The sequence below is a fragment of the Salvelinus alpinus genome, chromosome 16 (genome assembly GCF_045679555.1).
Source record: "Salvelinus alpinus chromosome 16, SLU_Salpinus.1, whole genome shotgun sequence".
In the NCBI taxonomy this organism is placed as follows: Eukaryota; Metazoa; Chordata; class Actinopteri; order Salmoniformes; family Salmonidae; genus Salvelinus; species Salvelinus alpinus.
Genome location: NC_092101.1, coordinates 48,516,365 through 48,537,096, shown reverse-complemented (window position 1 = coordinate 48,537,096; position 20,732 = coordinate 48,516,365). Strand labels below are relative to the sequence as shown.

Sequence of the window (20,732 nt, the reverse complement as noted above, 5' to 3'; positions counted from 1 at the left end):
CTAGTGAACGTAACACGCCAATGTAAACTCAGATTTTTTAATATAAATATGAACTTGTTCAAACAAAACATACATGTATTGTGTAACATGAAGTCCTATGAGTGTCATCTGATGAAGATCATCAAAGGTTAGTGATGAATTGTATCTCTATTTCTGCTTTTTTTTTTACTCCTCTCTTTGGCTGGAAAAATGACTGTGTTTGTCTGTGATTTGGCGGTGACCTAACATAATCGTTTGTGGTGCTTTCGCTGAAAACCATATTTGAAATCGGACACTTTGGTGGGATTAACAACAAGATTACCTTTAAAATGATATAAGACACATGTATGTTTGAGGAATTTTAATTATGAGATTTCTGTTGCTTGAATTTGGCGCCCTGCACTTTCACTGGCTGTTGTCATATCGTTCCCGTTAGCGGGATTGCAGCCGTAAGAAGTTAAAGGAGGAACAGAACTTGGGAAAGATCATTGCAGACTGTTCGTATGTTGTAGACGGACTCCAATACACAGTGAAATCAAACTGACAGAGGAGCTCTGTTTACCTTTGACCCCATGCTGTTGCGACTCAAAGGTCACCTGTTGCCAAATCCCTCCCGGCCAAGTTCAAAAGAGATCATATCAGTATCCCAAGGTTACATAGATTATTGGGAGAAAACGCTAGCAGACAGGTACAGTCAGGCTGCTACTGCTTCCCATGAAACTCAGACTGGAAAGCCTACACCTAGTGTATGGCGGTCTGTAATACATCACATCACAATAACCATAATGCTGAGGTGACCGTACTGTTCAGATCTACATAATTATACAGAATAACACATGCCTAGCCATAATCAAGTCATTTACACATTTATATTCAAATTATTCTATTACCTCAAAACAGAATGGATACACTTGAGAGGAAAATACAAATGGCAAAATACAAAATACAAATGAAAAAGAGATGGCTACATTCAGACAGCTACAGTAAGAACAGACAGAGATGGCTACATTCAGAGACAGCTACAGTAAGAACAGACAGAGATGGCTACATTCAGACAGCTACAGTAAGAACAGATAGAGGTTCAGACAGCTACAGTAAGAACAGACAGAGATGGCTACATTCAGACAGCTACAGTAAGAACAGACAGAGATGGCTACATTCAGACAGCTACAGTAAGAACAGACAGAGATGGCTACATTCAGACAGCTACAGTAAGAACAGACAGAGATGGCTACATTCAGACAGCTACAGTAAGAACAGACAGAGATGGCTACATTCAGAGACAGCTACAGTAAGAACAGACAGAGATGGCTACATTCAGACAGCTACAGTAAGAACAGATAGAGGTTCAGACAGCTACAGTAAGAACAGATAGAGGTTCAGACAGCTACAGTAAGAACAGACAGAGCTGGCTACATTCAGACAGCTACAGTAAGAACAGACAGAGCTGGCTACATTCAGACAGCTACAGTAAGAAGACAGAGCTGGCTACATTCAGAGACAGCTACAGTAAGAACAGACAGAGATGGCTACATTCAGACACAGCTACAGTAAGAACAGACAGAGATGGCTACATTCAGACAGCTACAGTAAGAACAGACAGAGATGGCTACATTCAGACAGCTACAGTAAGAACAGACAGAGATGGCTACATTCAGAGACAGCTACAGTAAGAACAGACAGAGATGGCTACATTCAGACAGCTACAGTAAGAACAGACAGAGGTTCAGACAGCTACAGTAAGAACAGACAGAGATGGCTACATTCAGAGAGCTACAGTAAGAACAGACAGAGATGGCTACATTCAGACAGCTACAGTAAGAACAGACAGAGATGGCTACATTGACAGCTACAGTAAGAACAGACAGAGATGGCTACATTCAGAGAGCTACAGTAAGAACAGACAGAGATGGCTACATTCAGACAGCTACAGTAAGAACAGACAGAGACAGCTACAGTAAGAACAGACAGAGATGGCTACATTCAGACAGCTACAGTAAGAACAGACAGAGGTTCAGACAGCTACAGTAAGAACAGACAGAGATGGCTACATTCAGAGAGCTACAGTAAGAACAGACAGAGATGGCTACATTCAGACAGCTACAGTAAGAACAGACAGAGATGGCTACATTCAGACAGCTACAGTAAGAACAGACAGAGATGGCTACATTCAGACAGCTACAGTAAGAACAGACAGAGATGGCTACATTCAGACAGCTACAGTAAGAACAGACAGAGATGGCTACATTCAGACAGCTACAGTAAGAACAGACAGAGATGGCTACATTCAGAGACAGCTACAGTAAGAACAGACAGAGATGGCTACATTCAGACAGCTACAGTAAGAACAGACAGAGGTTCAGACAGCTACAGTAAGAACAGACAGAGATGGCTACATTCAGAGAGCTACAGTAAGAACAGACAGAGCCCCATCTTTGCTCTCTCATAGCACACAAAAGACCACGCTGGAAGTCAACATAGTATCCCACTGATTTTTTAGAGCGGATAAACCCAAACCACTTAAATCTGTGGTAGTTAATTACAGGCTAGTGGACATACACACACACACACACACACACACAGTACACTGAGTGTACAAAACCCTAAGAGCACCCCCCTCCTCCCCTTTAGCCTCAGAACAGCCTTAATTCGTCGGGGGAATGGACTCTACAAGGTGTCGAAAGCGTTGGCTGGATGTCCTTTGGGTGGTGGACCATTCTTGATACATGGGAAACTGATGAGCATGAAAAACCCAGCAGCGTTGCAGATCTTGACACAAACCGGTGCGCCTGACACCCACTACCAAACCAAGTTCAGGCACTTCAATCTGTTGTCTTGCCCGTTCACCCTCTGAATGGCACACATACACAATCCATGTCTCAGTTGTCTCAAGTCCTAAAAATCCTTCTTTAACCTGTTTCCTCCCCTTCATCTACACAGATGGAAGTGGATTTAACAAGTGACATCAATAAGGGATCATAGCTTTCACCTGGATTCACCTGGTCAGTCTGTCATGGAAAGAGCAGGTGTTCCTAATGTTTTGTCCCCTCAGTTTAGACTAAGCCCTTCAGTGTGTGGTAATTCAATAAACCAGTGGCCCACTAACTAATAATATCTACGGTCTGGAGATCAGGCTACTGGGAATAGGGGCGTGTGTGTGTGTGTGTGTGTGTGTGTGTGTGTGTGTGTGTGTGTGTGTGTGTGTGTGTGTGTGTGTGTGTGTGTGTGTGTGTGTGTGTGTGTGTGTGTGTGTGTGTGTGTGTGTGTGTGTGTGTGAGAGAGAGAAAGGGGTCTATCTGTAACAGAATGACACACACTTCCAAATCTATGAGATTAGTGTGTTCCTGGTTCGAGGCTGGCTTTTGTCGATGTGTTCCTGGTTCGAAGCTGGCTGTTGTCGATGTGTTCCTGGTTCGAGGCTGGCTGTTGTCGATGTGTCCCTGGTTCGAGGCTGGCTGTTGTCGATGTGATCCTGGTTCGAGGCTGGCTGTTGTCGATGTGTTCCTGGTTCGAGGCTGGCTGTTGTCGATGTGTTCCTGGTTCGAGGCTGGCTGTTGTCGATGTGTTCCTGGTTCGAGGCTGGCTGTTGTCGATGTGTCCCTGGTTCGAGGCTGGCTGTTGTCGATGTGTTCCTGGTTCGAGGCTGGCTGTTGTCGATGTGTTCCTGGTTCGAGGCTGGCTGTTGTCGATGTGTCCCTGGTTCGAGGCTGGCTGTTGTCGATGTGTTCCTGGTTCGAGGCTGGCTGTTGTCGATGTGTTCCTGGTTCGAGGGTGGCTGTTGTCGATGTGTTCCTGGTTCGAGGCTGGCTGTTGTAGATGTGTTCCTGGTTCGAGCCTGGCTGTTGTCGATGTGTTCCTGGTTCGAGCCCAGGTAGCGGCGAGGAGAGGGACGGAAGCTATACTCTTACACTGGCAATACTATAGTGCCTATAAGAACATCCAATAGTCAAAGGTATATGAAATACAAATCGTATAGAGAGAAATAGTCCTATAATTCCTATAATAACTACAACCTAAAACTTCTTACCTGGGAATATTGAAGATTCATGTTAAAAGGAACCACCAGCTTTCATATGTTCTCATGTTCTGAGCAAGGAACTTGCTTACATGGCACATATTGCACTTTTACTTTCTTCTCCAACACTTTGTTTTTGCATTATTTAAACCAAATTGAACATGTTTCATTATTTATTTGAGGCTAAATTGATTTTATTGATGTATTATATTAAGTTAAAATAAGTGTTCATTCAGTATTGTTGTAATTGTCATTATTACAAATAAAATGTAAAAAAGTCATAAACAATTAATCGGTATCGGCTTTTTTTTGGTCCTCCAATAATCGGTATTGAGAAATCATAATCGGTCGACCTCTACTAACAATCCACATGCTTCTGGTGGGTTTCCAGATGAGTTCCCAGTTCCAAGTTCCCAGTTTCTCTCAATAAATCTTAGCAGAATTTCCTGTATGAGCTCAGAGACCAAATGGTTTTTAAAACATAATAATACAGAAAAACACAGCCTCATCAGCAAGGTCGCAAAGATTCAGTTTGAAATTTGACGTCCCGAGGGTGTTGGGAGATGCCTTCATAACCCGCCACTAGAGGCAACAATGAGCCGTTATTACAATCAAGTATGCTTGGGTCTTGCTAGGGCGTTGTGGATGGTGATGGCGGATGGGCGTAAGCCGCAAGCTCTGGCTCCAAGGGACACGTGTTCAATCCCAGAAAGTGGACAAAACGTCTGAATCTGAAGTCAAAACCATGAGATCTTGTTGGGACTATGCCTTTCTTTCTTTCAGCCAAGTCTGAACACACAATACAGATGGACCAGAACTTGAGAGAATGAACCTTGTTGACCCCTAAACTCTGTCCTGTATTAAACTCTCACTAACTCACACTGTGAAAAGTTAACTCTTCTCCCTCTCACTTTCTGTTGTTCTCTCTTTCTCTGTCATGAACAGAGATTTATTTCCCCTAACGCAGATACTTTCAATCTAAAAGGGGAAGTACGCAAATCCCCTCATAAATCAATGGACAACAAAATCCCACTGGACACAAACTTGCTGAATCAATGTTGTTTTGACGTAATTTGTCAACATATTGTGACGTGGAATCTTATCTACGTGGAAAATACATACATTGAATTTGAAAAAAGTCCTAAACTGTTGTTTTGAGAGTGACATTTCATCCACAGGATTATGGTATCATTGTAAAAAATGTTCAACAGACAAACCTTGTATAAAATATGTCAAATGTGTACCTTTGAAACAACGTGTGATCAACGTTACTGTATACCCACTATCAGAAAAAAAACAATAGGCTGGGCAGCACCTCCTACTGGAGAGTTGATCTATCTACAGCTATCCTTAGGTCTCCTATCGAGGCTGGGCAGCACCTCCTACTGGAGAGTTGATCTATCTACAGCACCTCCTACTGGAGAGTTGATCTATCTACAGCACCTCCTACTGGAGAGTTGATCTTTCTACAGCTATCCTTAGGTCTCCTATCGAGGCTGGGCAGCACCTCCTACTGGAGAGTTGATCTATCTACAGCACCTCCTACTGGAGAGTTGATCTATCTACAGCTATCCTTAGGTCTCCTATCGAGGCTGGGCAGCACCTCCTACTGGAGAGTTGATCTATCTACAGCACCTCCTACTGGAGAGTTGATCTTTCTACAGCTATCCTTAGGTCTCCTATCGAGGCTGGGCAGCACCTCCTACTGGAGAGTTGATCTATCTACAGCACCTCCTACTGGAGAGTTGATCTATCTACAGCACCTCCTACTGGAGAGTTGATCTATCTACAGCACCTCCTACTGGAGAGTTGATCTATCTACAGCACCTCCTACTGGAGAGTTGATCTATCTACAATTATTAATTTGGTCTCACATCCAGGGTTTTAACAAAGCCCAGCCCTGATTAGCTTTGATATTTGTCACTGACTAATACCAATGTGCTCTCATGAGAATCATTATTGAAAGATATCTTAATAACTAAATATATTTGCAAAGTCATTCCAAAAGGTAGGTTTAAGAGACCAAATGAAATATAACCATAAGTCATATAGCATCAATGAGACTATTTAGGACTATATAGCGTTTGCAAAGTCATCAACACCTATTGTTTCAATTCAACCCAGGGTTGAACTAAAATAGACAGGCAGGTAGCCTAGGAGTTACGAGAGTTGGACTAGTAACTGAAAGGTCGCTGGTTCAAATCCCTGAGCTGACTAGGTGAAAAATCTGTCAATGTGCCCTTGAGCAAGGCACTTAACCCCTAATTGCTCTTGTAATTCGCTCTGGATAAGAGTGTCTGCTAAATTATGTAAATATAGGTCTAGGATTTCAAGCTTTGGTGGATTTCAAATTTGATCAAGTTAAATACAAATTAATAATTGAGACAGTATGTTGGATTCACGTCTCTCTCAACCAAACACCAAACAAGTCAAAGAAAATATCAAATCAAACTTTATTTAAATGCATTTAAAGTTTGATTTGATTTGGTCATATTCTTTAACTGTGATGTTTGGTTGAGATGGAGACGTGAATCCAACATATCAATTATTCCTTTGTAGACAAACTGGAATTAAAGCCAGACTATGTCAGTGGCACAAAGTATACATCTCCTTCCAATGTTGATATTTGGTTGCGTTGACAACCAAGCACAATCCAATAGCACTTTTCCAATATAGTAAATATCCCAATAACTATTAACAAGTTAACAAATTGTATGTTGGATTCACATCTCCATTAAGCCAGTGGATCAGATGAAACTATCCAAGCATTAGATATCTTTTAAATGTTGATATTTGGTTGCGTTGTCAATCAAACACAATTAATTATACAGTGCCTTCAGAATGTATTTATACCCCTTGACTTATTCCACATTTTGATGTGTTACAGCCTGAAATCAAATTGGATTAAATAGATTATTGTTCACACATCTACACACAATACCCTATAATGACAAGGGAAAATATGTTTTTTTTTTACATGAGTATTCACACCCCTGAGTCAATACTTTGTAGAAGCACCTTTCTGGGTAATTCTCTAAGAGCTTTCCACACCTGGATTGCAAAACATTTGCCCATTATTCCCTTAAAAATTATTCAAGCTCTGTCAAATTGGTTGTTGATCATTGCTAGACAACCACTTTCAGGTCTTGCCATAGATTTTCAAGATGATTTTAGTCAAAACTGTAACTCAGTCCACTCAGGAACATTCACTGTTTTCTTGGTAAGCAACTCCAGTGTATATTTGGCCTTGTGTTTTAGGTTATTGTCCTGCTGAAAGGTGAATTCATCTCCCAGTGTCTAGTGGAAAGCAGACTGAACCAGGTTTTCCCCCCCAAGCATACCCATAACATGATGCAGCCACCATTATGTTAGAAAATGCTAGAAAATATGGAGAGTGGATTTGCCCCAAACATATCACTTTGTATTCAGGACATAAAGTACATTTCTTTACCACATTTTTAGCAGTATTACTTTAGTACCTTGCTGCAAACAGGATGCATGTTTTGGAATATTTTTATTCTGTACATGCTTCCTTCTTTTCACTATATCAATTAGGTTAGTATTGTGGAGTAAGTACAATGTTGTTGTGAGAGAGGAGTAGGAGAACATCCTCAGTGTTCTCCTATCACAGCCATTAATCTCTATAACTGTTGTAAAGTCACCACTGGCCTCATGGTGAAATCCCTGAGTGGTTTCCTTCCTTTCCGGCAACTGAGTTAGGAAGGACGCTTGTATCTTTGTAGTGACTGGGTGTATTGATACACCATTCAAAGTGTAATTAATAAGTTCACCATGCTCAAAAGGATATTCAATGTCTGCTTTTCATTTTGTTTTACCCATCTACCAATAGGTGCCCTTCTTTGTGAGGCATTGGAAAACCTACCTGGTCTTTGTGGTTGAATCTGTAACAAGTTGAGTCCATGCAACTTATTACAGTATACGTCAAAGTGGAATTATGTTACAAACAATTGTTTACAAATTAATAAAAAATGAAAAGCTGAAATGTCTTGAGTCAGTAAGTATTCAACCCCTTTGTTATGGCAAACCTAAATAAGCTGAAGAGAAAGAAATTGCACGTCACATAATAAGTTACATGGACTTAATATAATAGTGTTTAAAGTGATTTTTGAATGACTCTATACCCCACACATACAATTATCTGTAAGGTCCCTCAGTCGAGCAGTGAATTTCCAATGACTCACAAAATAGGGCATATATGGATAGGTGGGTGAAAATGTAAAAAGCAGACGCTGAAGGCTCTATTTTCTGCTGGCGTTTAGGTGGCGCTGGTGTCAAATGCACGTTAGTTTGCAACTTCGTCATGTTAAAACTGCCACACTGGCATTTTCCAGCCCTAGCGCCAGGTTCAGCAAATTTACCTGTCTTAAATCAGCTCGCTTGCTGGGTGGACGAGGGGTGGAAAGATTTGAGGTGTGTCCTTAAAAACATTATCCAAAGTGTTAATTTCAGGCAGCGCTGCAGAATACTTTTTGTAAACTCTGCTCTCCAACAGACACTGGGAGACTAATTCACCTTTCAGCAGGACAATAACCTAAAACACAAGGCCAAATATACACTGGAGTTGCTTACCAAGACGACATTGAATGTTCCTGAGTGACATAGTTACAGTTTTAAATTAAGTTGTCTTGAAGATCTAAGGGAAGGCTTGAAAATGGCCATCTAGCAATGATGTTTTTTTACGCTGCTGCTACTTTCTGTTTATTATCTATGCATGGTCACTTTGCCCCTTACCTACATGTACATATTACCTCAATTACCTTGACGGCAGGTAGCCTAGTGGTTAGAGCGTTGGGCAGGCAGCCTAGTGGTTAGAGAGCGTTGGGCCAGTAACCGAAAGGTTGCTCGATTAAATCTCCGAGCTGACAAGGTAAAAATCTGTCGTTCTGCCCCTGAACAAGGCAGTTAACCCACTGTTCCTAGGCTGTCATTGTGAATAGGAATTTGTTCTTAACGGACTTGCCTAATTAAATAAAGGTTAAGTAAATAAACTAACCTGTGCCCTGCACATTGACTTGGTACCGGTACCCTCTGTATATAGCCTATTGTGTTACTTTTGTTCCATTAAATCTTTTCTTAACTCTTATTTTTCTTAAAACTGCATTGTTGGTTAAAGGCTTGAAAGTAAGCATTTTATAGTAAGGTAAGGTAACCTGTTGTATTCAGCATTTTATAGTAAGGTAAGGTAACCTGTTGTATTCAGCATTTTATAGTAAGGTAAGGTAACCTGTTGTATTCAGCATTTTATAGTAAGGTAAGGTAACCTGTTGTATTCAGCATTTTATAGTAAGGTAAGGTAACCTGTTGTATTCAGCATTTTATAGTAAGGTAAGGTAACCTGTTGTATTCAGCATTTTATAGTAAGGTAAGGTAACCTGTTGTATTCAGCATTTTATAGTAAGGTAAGGTAACCTGTTGTATTCAGCATTTTATAGTAAGGTAAGGTAACCTGTTGTATTCAGCATTTTATAGTAAGGTAAGGTAACCTGTTGTATTCAGCATTTTATAGTAAGGTAAGGTAACCTGTTGTATTCAGCATTTTATAGTAAGGTAAGGTAACCTGTTGTATTCAGCATTTTATAGTAAGGTAAGGTAACCTGTTGTATTCAGCATTTTATAGTAAGGTAAGGTAACCTGTTGTATTCAGCATTTTATAGTAAGGTAAGGTAACCTGTTGTATTCAGCATTTTATAGTAAGGTAAGGTAACCTGTTGTATTCAGCATTTTATAGTAAGGTAAGGTAACCTGTTGTATTCAGCATTTTATAGTAAGGTAAGGTAACCTGTTGTATTCAGCATTTTATAGTAAGGTAAGGTAACCTGTTGTATTCAGCATTTTATAGTAAGGTAAGGTAACCTGTTGTATTCAGCATTTTATAGTAAGGTAAGGTAACCTGTTGTATTCAGCATTTTATAGTAAGGTAAGGTAACCTGTAGTATTCAGCATTTTATAGTAAGGTAAGGTAACCTGTTGTATTCAGCATTTTATAGTAAGGTAAGGTAACCTGTTGTATTCAGCATTTTATAGTAAGGTAAGGTAACCTGTAGTATTCAGCATTTTATAGTAAGGTAAGGTAACCTGTTGTATTCAGCATTTTATAGTAAGGTAAGGTAACCTGTTGTATTCAGCATTTTATAGTAAGGTAAGGTAACCTGTTGTATTCAGCATTTTATAGTAAGGTAAGGTAACCTGTTGTATTCAGCATTTTATAGTAAGGTAAGGTAACCTGTAGTATTCAGCATTTTATAGTAAGGTAAGGTAACCTGTTGTATTCAGCATTTTATAGTAAGGTAAGGTAACCTGTTGTATTCAGCATTTTATAGTAAGGTAAGGTAACCTGTAGTATTCAGCATTTTATAGTAAGGTAAGGTAACCTGTTGTATTCAGCATTTTATAGTAAGGTAAGGTAACCTGTTGTATTCAGCATTTTATAGTAAGGTAAGGTAACCTGTAGTATTCAGCATTTTATAGTAAGGTAAGGTAACCTGTTGTATTCAGCATTTTATAGTAAGGTAAGGTAACCTGTTGTATTCAGCATTTTATAGTAAGGTAAGGTAACCTGTTGTATTTGGCACAATTTGATTTGATCAAGAACCAACTTGACAGAGCTTGAAAAATTTTAAAAGATATATAATGTGTAAATATTGTACAATCCAGGTGTGCAAAGCTCTTAGAAACTTACCCAGAAACACTCAGCTGTAATCACAGCCAAAAGGGATTCTAACATGTATTGACTCAGAGGTGTGAATACTTACGTAAATGAGATGTTTCTGTATTTCATTTTCAATACATTTGCAAACATTTCTAAAAACATGCTTTCACTGTGTCATTATGGGCTATTGTGATGTCATTATGGGGTATTGTGATGTCATTATGGGCTATTGTGATGTCATTATGGGCTATTGTGTGTAGATGGGTGAGAAAATATATATATTTCATCCATTTTGAATTCTGGCTGTAACACAACAAAATGTGGAATAAGTCAAGGGGTATGAATACCTTCTGAAGGCACTGTTTATGGTTGTCACAGTGAGAACACATTTTGATGACAACTAAACCAAAAATCTGACATTATTTTTCCATTGAAATTTGGTTGTGCTTTTAGATGGTTGAAGGTATGGTGATAATACATTGGGAATGAAACTTCTGTCTGTCTTTTTGAGTTGGGTGAATAAATGTTGAAATCTCATTGATCAACGTCTCAACCAAATATGACCTACATTTTCCTGTTGAAAGGAGGTGGTGTGCCCAGTGGGAAGTTTCCAAAAGCATGACAAAACAAATGGGTACATTTCATCATGTTCCAAATAGAGACATTGACACATTGGCACAGAACATTTCAAAAGAGGAAGAGGATCAATGGTTTGGCCAGTGCTGAGACAGACAGAAAGAGACAGACAGTCAGACAGAAAGAGATAACAGATTTTTTGGTTGAGAGATAAAGAAGCTCAACTCAAACAATAACAGGACAGAGGCAGCCAGACCTAACCCAACGATTCCCGATCAGGCGTGAAGGGGACAGGCTGACCAGATTTTGCCACACAACAAACAAACAGCAGCAGGAGAAGTAACCAGCTGACCAGTCCCCGTTCCAAACTAACATTCTCATGTGGTTACTGAAGTACTGAGTCCAGGGTATGGGAGAAGGGGAGGAGGAGGGGGATGGGAAGAGGAGGAGGAGGGGAGAGAGGAGGAGGGTAGGAGGAGTGGGATGGGAAGAGGAGGAGAGATGAGGGGAGGAGGAGGAGAGGAGGAGGGTAGGAGCGGAGAGGAGTAGGAGTAGAGGGAAGAGGAGTAGGAGAGGAGGGAGGAAGGGAGAGGAGCTGGAGTGGAGGGGAGGAGGGGAGAGAGGAGTAGGAGAGGAGGAGAAGAGGAGGAGGGGAGGAGTAGGAGAGAAGGGGAGGAGGAGAGGAGGGAGGAAGGGAGAGGAGCTGGAGTGGAGGGGAGGAGGGGAGAGGAGGAGAGAGGAGTAGGAGAGGAGGAGAGGAGGAGGAGAGGAGGAGAGAGGAGGAGGAGAGGAGGGAGGAAGGGAGAGGAGCTGGAGTGGAGGGGAGGAGGGGAGGGGAGAGGAGGAGAGAGGAGGAGGAGAGGAGGAGAGGAGAGGAGGAGGGGAGGAGGAGGAGAGGAGGGAGGAAGGGAGAGGAGCTGGAGTGGAGGGGAGGAGGGGAGAGGAGGAGTAGGATAGGAGGAGAAGAGGAGGGAGGAGTAGGAGAGGAGGAGGGGAGGAGGAGAGGAGGAGAGAGGAGGAGGAGAGGAGGAGGAGAAGAGGAGGAGGAGGGGAGAGGAGTAGAGAGGAGGAGGGGAGAGGAGTAGGAGAGGGGGAGGGGAGGAGGAGGGGAGAGGAGTAGAGAGGAGGAGGGGAGAGGAGTAGGAGAGGGGGAGGGGAGGAGGAGGGGAGAGGAGGAGGGGAGGAGGAGTAGGAGAGGAGGGGAGGGTAGAGGAGTAGGAGTAGAGGGAAGAGGGGAGGAGAAAACGGGAAGAGAGACAAAGCCGTGGAGGTAAACTAAATAAGGCTGGTGCATGTGCTGTTGCTGGCAAGGGAACATCCCTGTTCTCTCTGACTCCACTGGTACGCTGCTCATTCCCATCTAACACACTCACATCCAGTGACCCTTGACCTGGGTAGGTTGCCCTGACCAGACTGTGACACACTACCAGAGCGCCCCAGTCTCAGCGTACTGCACAGAGACAATTTGAAAGATCATCATGTATCATGGCCCAATCAGCTCACTGCAGACAGATAAGGAGAGAGAAGAACACCCAGACAGACTGACTGTTTGTGTTTACTAGTCAGATCGCTCTGTTTCTCATAGACTAGACATATTCACCTAAGATCATTGGGCTTAAAAACGGCAGTCAGTAGGATTCATCTGTTATCACAGTCATCTTGTCCTCTCTCAGGATAAGTAGGATTCTTCTGTCATCACAGTCATCTCATCCTCTCTCAGGATAAGTAGGATTCATCTGTCATCACAGTCATCTCATCCTCTCTCAGGATAAGTAGGATTCATCTGTTATCACAGTCATCTCATCCTCTCTCAGGATAAGTAGGATTCATCTGTTATCACAGTCATCTCTCAGGATAAGTAGGATTCATCTGTTATCACAGTCATCTCATCCTCTCTCAGGATAAGTAGGATTCATCTGTTATCACAGTCATCTCTCAGGATAAGTAGGATTCATCTGTTATCACAGTCATCTCGTCCTCTCTCAGGATAAGTAGGATTCATCTGTCATCACAGTCATCTCGTCCTCTCTCAGGATAAGTAGGATTCATCTGTCATCACAGTCCTCTCTCAGGATAAGTAGGATTCATCTGTCATCACAGTCCTCTCTCGGGATAAGTAGGATTCATCTGTTATCACAGTCATCTTGTCCTCTCTCAGGATAAGTAGGATTCATCTGTCATCACAGTCATCTTGTCCTCTCTCAGGATAAGTAGGATTCATCTGTTATCACAGTCCTCTCTCAGGATAAGTAGGATTCATTTGTCATCACAGTCATCTCTCAGGATAAGTAGGATTCATCTGTCACCACAGTCCTCTCTCAGGATAAGTAGGATTCATCTGTCACCACAGTCATCTCTCAGGATAAGTAGGATTCATCTGTCACCACAGTCCTCTCTCAGGATAAGTAGGATTCATCTGTCATCACAGTCATCTTGTCCTCTCTCAGGATAAGTAGGATTAATCTGTCATCTTGTCCTCTCTCAGGATAAGTAGGATTAATCTGTCACACCAGTCATCTCGTCCTCTCTCAGGATAAGTAGGATTCATCTGTTACACAGTCATCTCGTCATCTCTCAGACTCTCCGAGTATTATAGATTTAATCACAGCAATATTAAAACACGTTTCTAAGAGAATCCTTACTTGATATACAAACTAGATCAATGAGAGACAATCTGGTGCTTACCGGTATCCAAGAGAGAATCTGGTGCTTACCGGTATCCAAGAGAGAATCTGGTGCTTACCGGTATCCAAGAGAGAATCTGGTGCTTACCGGTATCCAAGAGAGAATCTGGTGCTTACCGGTACTCACAGTGCATATAACCCAGCTCCCTTCTGTCCCAGTCCTGCAGTACTCACAGTGCATATAACCCAGCTCCCTTCTGTCCCAGTCCTGCAGTACTCACAGTGCATATAACCCAGCTCCCTTCTGTCCCAGTCCTGCAGTACTCACAGTGCATATAACCCAGCTCCCTTCTGTCCCAGTCCTGCAGTACTCACAGTGCATATAACCCAGCTCCCGTCTGTCCCAGTCCTGCAGTACTCACAGTGCATATAACCCAGCTCCCTTCTGTCTCAGTCCTGCAGTACTCACAGTGCATATAACCCAGCTCCCTTCTGTCCCAGTCCTGCAGTACTCACAGTGCATATAACCCAGCTCCCTTCTGTCCCAGTCCTGCAGTACTCACAGTGCATATAACCCAGCTCCCTTCTGTCCCAGTCCTGCAGTACTCACAGTACATATAACCCAGCTCCCTTCTGTCCCAGTCCTGCAGTACTCACTGGTGCTTACCGGTATCCAAGAGAGAATCTGGTGCTTACCGGTATCCAAGAGAGAATCTGGTGCTTACCGGTATCCAAGAGGGAATCTGATGCTTACCGGTATCCAAGAGGGAATCTGGTGCTTACCGGTATCCAAGAGGGAATCTGGTGCTTACCGGTGTCCAAGAGGGAATCTGATGCTTACCGGTATCCAAGAGAGAATCTGGTGCTTACCGGTATCCAAGAGAGAATCTGATGCTTACCGGTATCCAAGAGAGAATCTGGTGCTTACCGGTATCCAAGAGAGAATCTGATGCTTACCGGTATCCAAGAGAGAATCTGATGCTTACCGGTATCCAAGAGAGAATCTGATGCTTACCGGTATCCAAGAGAGAAGCTGGTGCTTACCGGTATCCAAGAGAGAATCTGATGCTTACCGGTATCCAAGAGAGAATCTGGTGCTTACCGGTATCCAAGAGAGAATCTGATGCTTACCGGTATCCAAGAGAGAATCTGATGCTTACCGGTATCCAAGAGAGAATCTGATGCTTACCGGTATCCAAGAGAGAAGCTGGTGCTTACCGGTATCCAAGAGAGAATCTGATGCTTACCGGTATCCAAGAGAGAATCTGGTGCTTACCGGTATCCAAGAGAGAATCTGATGCTTACCGGTATCCAAGAGAGAATCTGATGCTTACCGGTATCCAAGAGAGAATCTGATGCTTACCGGTATCCAAGAGAGAATCTGGTGCTTACCGGTATCCAAGAGAGAATCTGATGCTTACCGGTATCCAAGAGAATGAGGGTGAAAATCGAGAGAATATGGTAAAGGAGTTCATGGTTAAAGCACTACAGATCCCAGGCGATATTGTCAACAAAATCAAACTTGAATGCGTACACTGTCTCGGACAGAGAGGAGGACATCGATACGACCGCCCAATCGTTGCCAAATTTGTATCCTTTAAAGACAAATAATGGTTAAAAGCCTCGGCAAAAGACTCAACATGAAAATAAGCATAAACCGACCGGCTCGATTCGGTCTTATGTAGCAACATTTGAATTTTTTATTTATTTAATTTTTTACATTGGATAAAAGTAGAGACTTAGAGCTAGAAAATGGTATATCATACACTACAGTCGAGGAACAATAGGAAAATAATTCTGCTTATAAAGATGATAAATGTGTAACCCCACTTTTGAGAAAATTGCCCTTGAATGTTTTGGTACACCTACTGGAGAGCTCTGCTTCGTTCACACCCTCTTAAGCTTTAGCCCTACCCATCTCTTTAAGGATTCACATGTGAGGCTACGTACTAAACAACCAAAGATTTCAAGACTAAAGGCTGTTTTATAGTATGGGTGTATTCGTAAATTTAATCTGGAGTGCCAGAGTGTGCTCTGGGCGTTTGTAAACTCAAGAGTGTTCGTAAATTCAGAGCGTTTCACTCTCGGAGCGTTCAGAGCGCACACTGGACACGCTATCACTCTGATCACTGTGTTCTCGTTCGACTCCGCCAGAATTTTCTCTATCTCTTTAGCAATCATACTCTAATTTCACTGATTTCAAAACTCGGTCTTTCAGAAAGTGGAGAGAAACACTTACACAGTTCTACTAGGTGCTATCTTAAAAAAATTGCATTACAAATAATTACCTACACATACTGACCAGCTCATGTTATAGACAGAAGCGTGCTACATGTCAGACCAATCCAAACTCATCTCTCGGCATGTCCAGCCCACTCATTATCTCAGCCAATCATGACTAGCGGGAAGGTGGCTCACTTTTTCCGTGGCTCAACCAACTAGGCTCGTAATTTAACAATTTTATTCGTATTTACAGATGGAATACACGTTTGTTATTAAGGCACATGAAAGTTCACATGTTCCAGAAGGCATTTCTGCCCAAAAACAACGCATTTTGATAAAAATTTAAGTTTACGTTCAAATGGCCCTCCTGTGAAGTAGTGAGCCGCGACATACACCTAGTTTCCTGAAACGAGTCACAAATGTTATATAGATAAATGACAGCATCAGAAGAAGGACAAAAACTACTATAATAAATCCCCAAATACAAGATACTGGAACACTAAAGTACTTAAAAGCCTGAAATGAGTCAAGAATCAACCAGGTGGAAATAAAAACACTATAAAAAGAAGGCATAGAAGGGGGTGCAGGCGTGTTGGGAGATGGGAGTGCCCGTGGGTCTGTGTGAGTCGAATGAGAAGAAAGTGAGTGAGTGAGTGAGTGAGTGAGAGAGTGAGTGGGTGAGTAAGTGAGTGAGTGAGTGAGTGAGTGAGAGGGTGAGTGAGTGAGTGAGAGGGTGAGTGAGTGAGTGAGTGAGTGAGAGGGTGAGTGAGTGAGTGAGTGAGTGAGTGAGTGAGTGAGTGAGAGAGAGGGTGAGAGAGTGAGTGAGTGAGTGAGTGAGTGAGTGAGTGAGTGAGTGAGTGAGTGAGTGAGTGAGTGAGTGAGTGAGTGAGTGAGTGAGTGAGTGAGTGAGTGAGTGAGTGAGTGAGTGAGTTTCCACTTTTGCACAGAGATGGGAAATACATTTACAAATAAATTATTTTTATTTTTGAGACATATTTTTGTCCTATCATTTATTTATTTTATTTAACTAGGCAAGTCAGAACAAATTCTTATTTACAATGACAGCCTACCCCGGCCAAACCCTAACGACGCTGGGCCGCCAATTGTGCGCCGCCCTATAGGACTCCCAATCAATGCTGGTTGTGATACAGCCTGGAATTGAATCAGGGTCTGTAGTGATGCCTCTAGCACTGAGATGCAGTGCCTTATACCACTGCGCCACTCGGGATCATGATGGAACGGTGCCAACCCCTACCTACCCTAGACACCCATCTGAGCGACCCACCCACCAGACATCCTTGCCCGTTTGATAGGCCTACTGCAAGTAGCCTATGCAGCCAAGACAGAAACAATGAATAATCTAGACACAAAACAAAAAGATAACTTATTCAGGAAAGATCAGGTTTAATTTCTTTTTTTTTTAACAGACAAAATTGGATGGAGAACGGCAAAAAATGTTTTTCCTAAGCGACCAAAAATAACCTACAGAAAATAGCTACTAACAATGGATAAATCCTTATCTCACCAAAGGAGATTTTGAATGAGGAAGTAAAACATTTAAAACAAGTTCCTCCAACCTCATTTGATGATGGGTTTTGAGTGAGATCTTGTGATGTCACAGGACAAACTATGGTTGGCAATCGATTCCGTTCAGATAGGGAAAACCGCCGAGCCTCGGTGGCATTCCAATAGAGATATATCAAACTTTTTATGAGTTCCCGAAAGATTCATTACTATCATGTTGTAATTACTAATATATAAAGCGAATTGTCTGACGCAAAAAGAGGGACTGATCTCGCTCCTACTGAAGCAGGAACCTGGGGGGCAGAATAAAGACCCTGTCCCTTTAAAAAATTGGACTCCCCTCACCCTTCAATGTTATGACACAAAAATATTGGCAAAATGTATTGCTCACATAATTAAAAAGGTCCTATCAGACATTATTCATCACAATCAGACGGGATTCTTAAAAGGCAGATATATTGGAGTCAACATCAGACAACTACTAGAAATAATTGAAAACTTTGAGAACGCAGGGAAATCAGGTATAATCTTGAAATCAGATTTTCCTTTAATTTTTTACTTTGGAGAATCTCTCATAAAATGGCTAAATGTAATGTACAACAATCCTTCTGAGAAATTTTAATTGTCAAGAGGCGTAAAACAAGGTTGCCCTCTGTCACCATACTTATTAGGGCCATTGAACCGTTAGCTATAAAAAAAAATATGGTTGAGAGGGACAAGGCAAAAGGAATGGGAAATACAGTGCCTTCTGAATGTATTCAGACCCCTTGACTTTATCCACTGTGTTCTTGGGGACCTTCAATGCTGCAGACATTTTGTTATGTTAAATTTTGTTACTTTACAGCCTTATTCTAAAATGGATGAAATAAAAAAAAATCCTCAGAAATCTACACACAATATCCCATAATGACAAAGCAAAAACAGGTAATTCTAAATTACTGCTAATTTATATAATTTTCTTTTTAAATAAACGTATTCACATAAATATTCAGACCCTTTGCTATGAGACTCGAAACTGAGCTCAGGTGCATCCTGTTTCATTGATCATCCTTGAGATGTTTCTACAACTTGATTGGAGTCCACCTGTGGTAAATTCAATTGACTGGACAGGATTTGGAAAGGCACACACCTGTCTATATGAGGTCTCACAGTTGACAGTGCATGTCAGAGCAAAAACCAAGCCATGATGTCGAAGGAATTGTCCGTAGAGCTCCGAGACAGGATTGTGTCGAGGCACAGATCTTTGGAAGGATACCAAAGAATGTCTGCAGCATTGAAGGTCCCCAAGAACACAGTGGCCTCCATCAATCTTAAATGGAAGACGTTTGGAACGCTCAAGACTCTTTCTAGAGCTGGCCACCCGGCCAAACTGAGCAATCGGGGGAGAAGGGGCTTGGTCAGGGAGGTGGCCAAGAACCCAATGGTCACTCTGACAGAGCGCTAGAGTTCCTCTGTGGAGATGGGAAAACCTTCCAGAAGGACAACCATCTCTGCAGCACTCCACCAATCAGGTCTTTATGGTAGAGTGGCCAGACGGAAGCTACTCCTCAGTAAAACGCACATGACAGCCCGCTTGGAGTTTGCCAAAAGGCACCTCAAGACTCTCAACAAGATTATCTGGTCTGATGAAACCAATATTGACCTCTTTGGCCTGAATATCAAGCGTCTCGTCTGGAGGAAACCTGGCAGCATTCCTATGGTGAAGCATGGTGGTGCCAGTATCATGTTGTGTGGATGTTTTTCAGCGGCAGGGACTGGGAGACTAGTCAGGATCGAGGGAAAGATGAATGGAGCAAAGTACAAAGAGATCCTTGATGAAAACCTGCTCCAGAGCGCTCAGGACCTCAGACTGGGGCGAAGGTTCACCTTCGAACAGGACAACGACCCTAAGCACACAGTCAAGACAATGTAGGAGTGGCTTCGGGATAAGTCTCTGAATGTCCTTGAGAGGCCCAGCCAGAGCCTGGAATTGAACCCGATCAAACATCTCTAGAGAAACCTAAAAATAGCTGTGCAGCAACGCTCCCCATCCAACCTGACAGAGCTTGAGAGTATCTGCAGAGAAGAACGGGAGAAACTCTCCAAATACCGGTGTGCCAAGCATGTAGCTTCATACCCAAGAAGATACGAGGCTGTAATCGTTGCCAAAGGTGCTTCAACAAAGTACTGAGTAAAGGGTCTGAATACTTATGTAAATGTGATATTTCCATTATTTATTTATTTTTGTCATTATGGGGCATTGTGTGTAGATTGATGCGGGGGAAAAAACTATTTAATCCATTTTAGAATAAGGCTGTAACGTAACAAAATGTGGAAAAAGTCAAGTGGTCTGAATACTTTCCGAATGCACTGTAAGTCTAATGATAACATTAAGGAGCTAAAAATGTATGGATTAGAGACAAAAGTATCAATGTATGCTGACGATTCAGGTTTTCTCTTGAGTCCTCAATCAATAACCTTGAAGGGCCTTAATTGAGAACCTGGATAAGTTTTCCAGTTTATCTGGTCTAAAACCCAACTATGATAAGAGTACTATATTAGAGATTGGGTGTCTAAAAAGATACCACATTTTTAACTGTCATGTGGTCTCCCGATTAAATGGTGTTGATGTGATTGGTGTACATATCCCAAAAAAGTTGAGTGATAGAAAAATCTATAGGATCTTGAAACGGTGGAAATATCTGTCCATCTTTGGGAAAATTACCCTGATTAATTCTCTAGTGATGTCACTAGTGATGTCACAGTTAACATATTTATCCATGGCTCTACTAACTCCAGGAGAATCCTTTGTCAAATCATGTGACACATTTCCCCCCCCCCCATTTCATTTGGATTGGCAAACCAGATAAAGTTAAAACGGGCATATTTATATAATAAACATGAGTTTTGAGGGTGAAAGGCATTAACTGCCAGGTCGCAGTTGTAAATGAGAACTTGTTCTCAACTAGCCTACCTGGTTAAATAAAGGTGAAAAAAATCTCTTAAAGCATAACAAAATTATATCTAAATCCAAACTGGTTTTCCAGCAGGCTACTATGAAAAACAAAAAGGGGTCTTTTTTTGCCGTTATACAGATTAAAACCAACCATCTCCGGTGAATTGACAATTGATCCCTATTTAA

At 42.0% G+C, this 20,732-nt stretch overlaps 1 protein-coding gene across 6 annotated transcripts in view; it reads right to left on the bottom strand.

Annotated features, from left to right (window-relative positions):
- The window catches only part of rxrgb (retinoid X receptor, gamma b), an 84,120-nt gene that overhangs the window by 32,681 nt on the left and 30,707 nt on the right, over positions 1–20,732 (bottom strand). Inside the window, exon 1 of one of the 6 annotated variants that reach the window (XM_071346502.1) lies at positions 14,052–14,172. The exons of the other annotated variants lie outside the window; for them this stretch is intronic. Coding sequence (XP_071202603.1) covers positions 14,052–14,058 — 7 coding nt within the window. The 5' untranslated portion in view covers positions 14,059–14,172. Of the gene's footprint in view, positions 1–14,051; positions 14,173–20,732 lie in introns of those variants that run through there. 6 annotated transcript variants of the gene reach the window in all.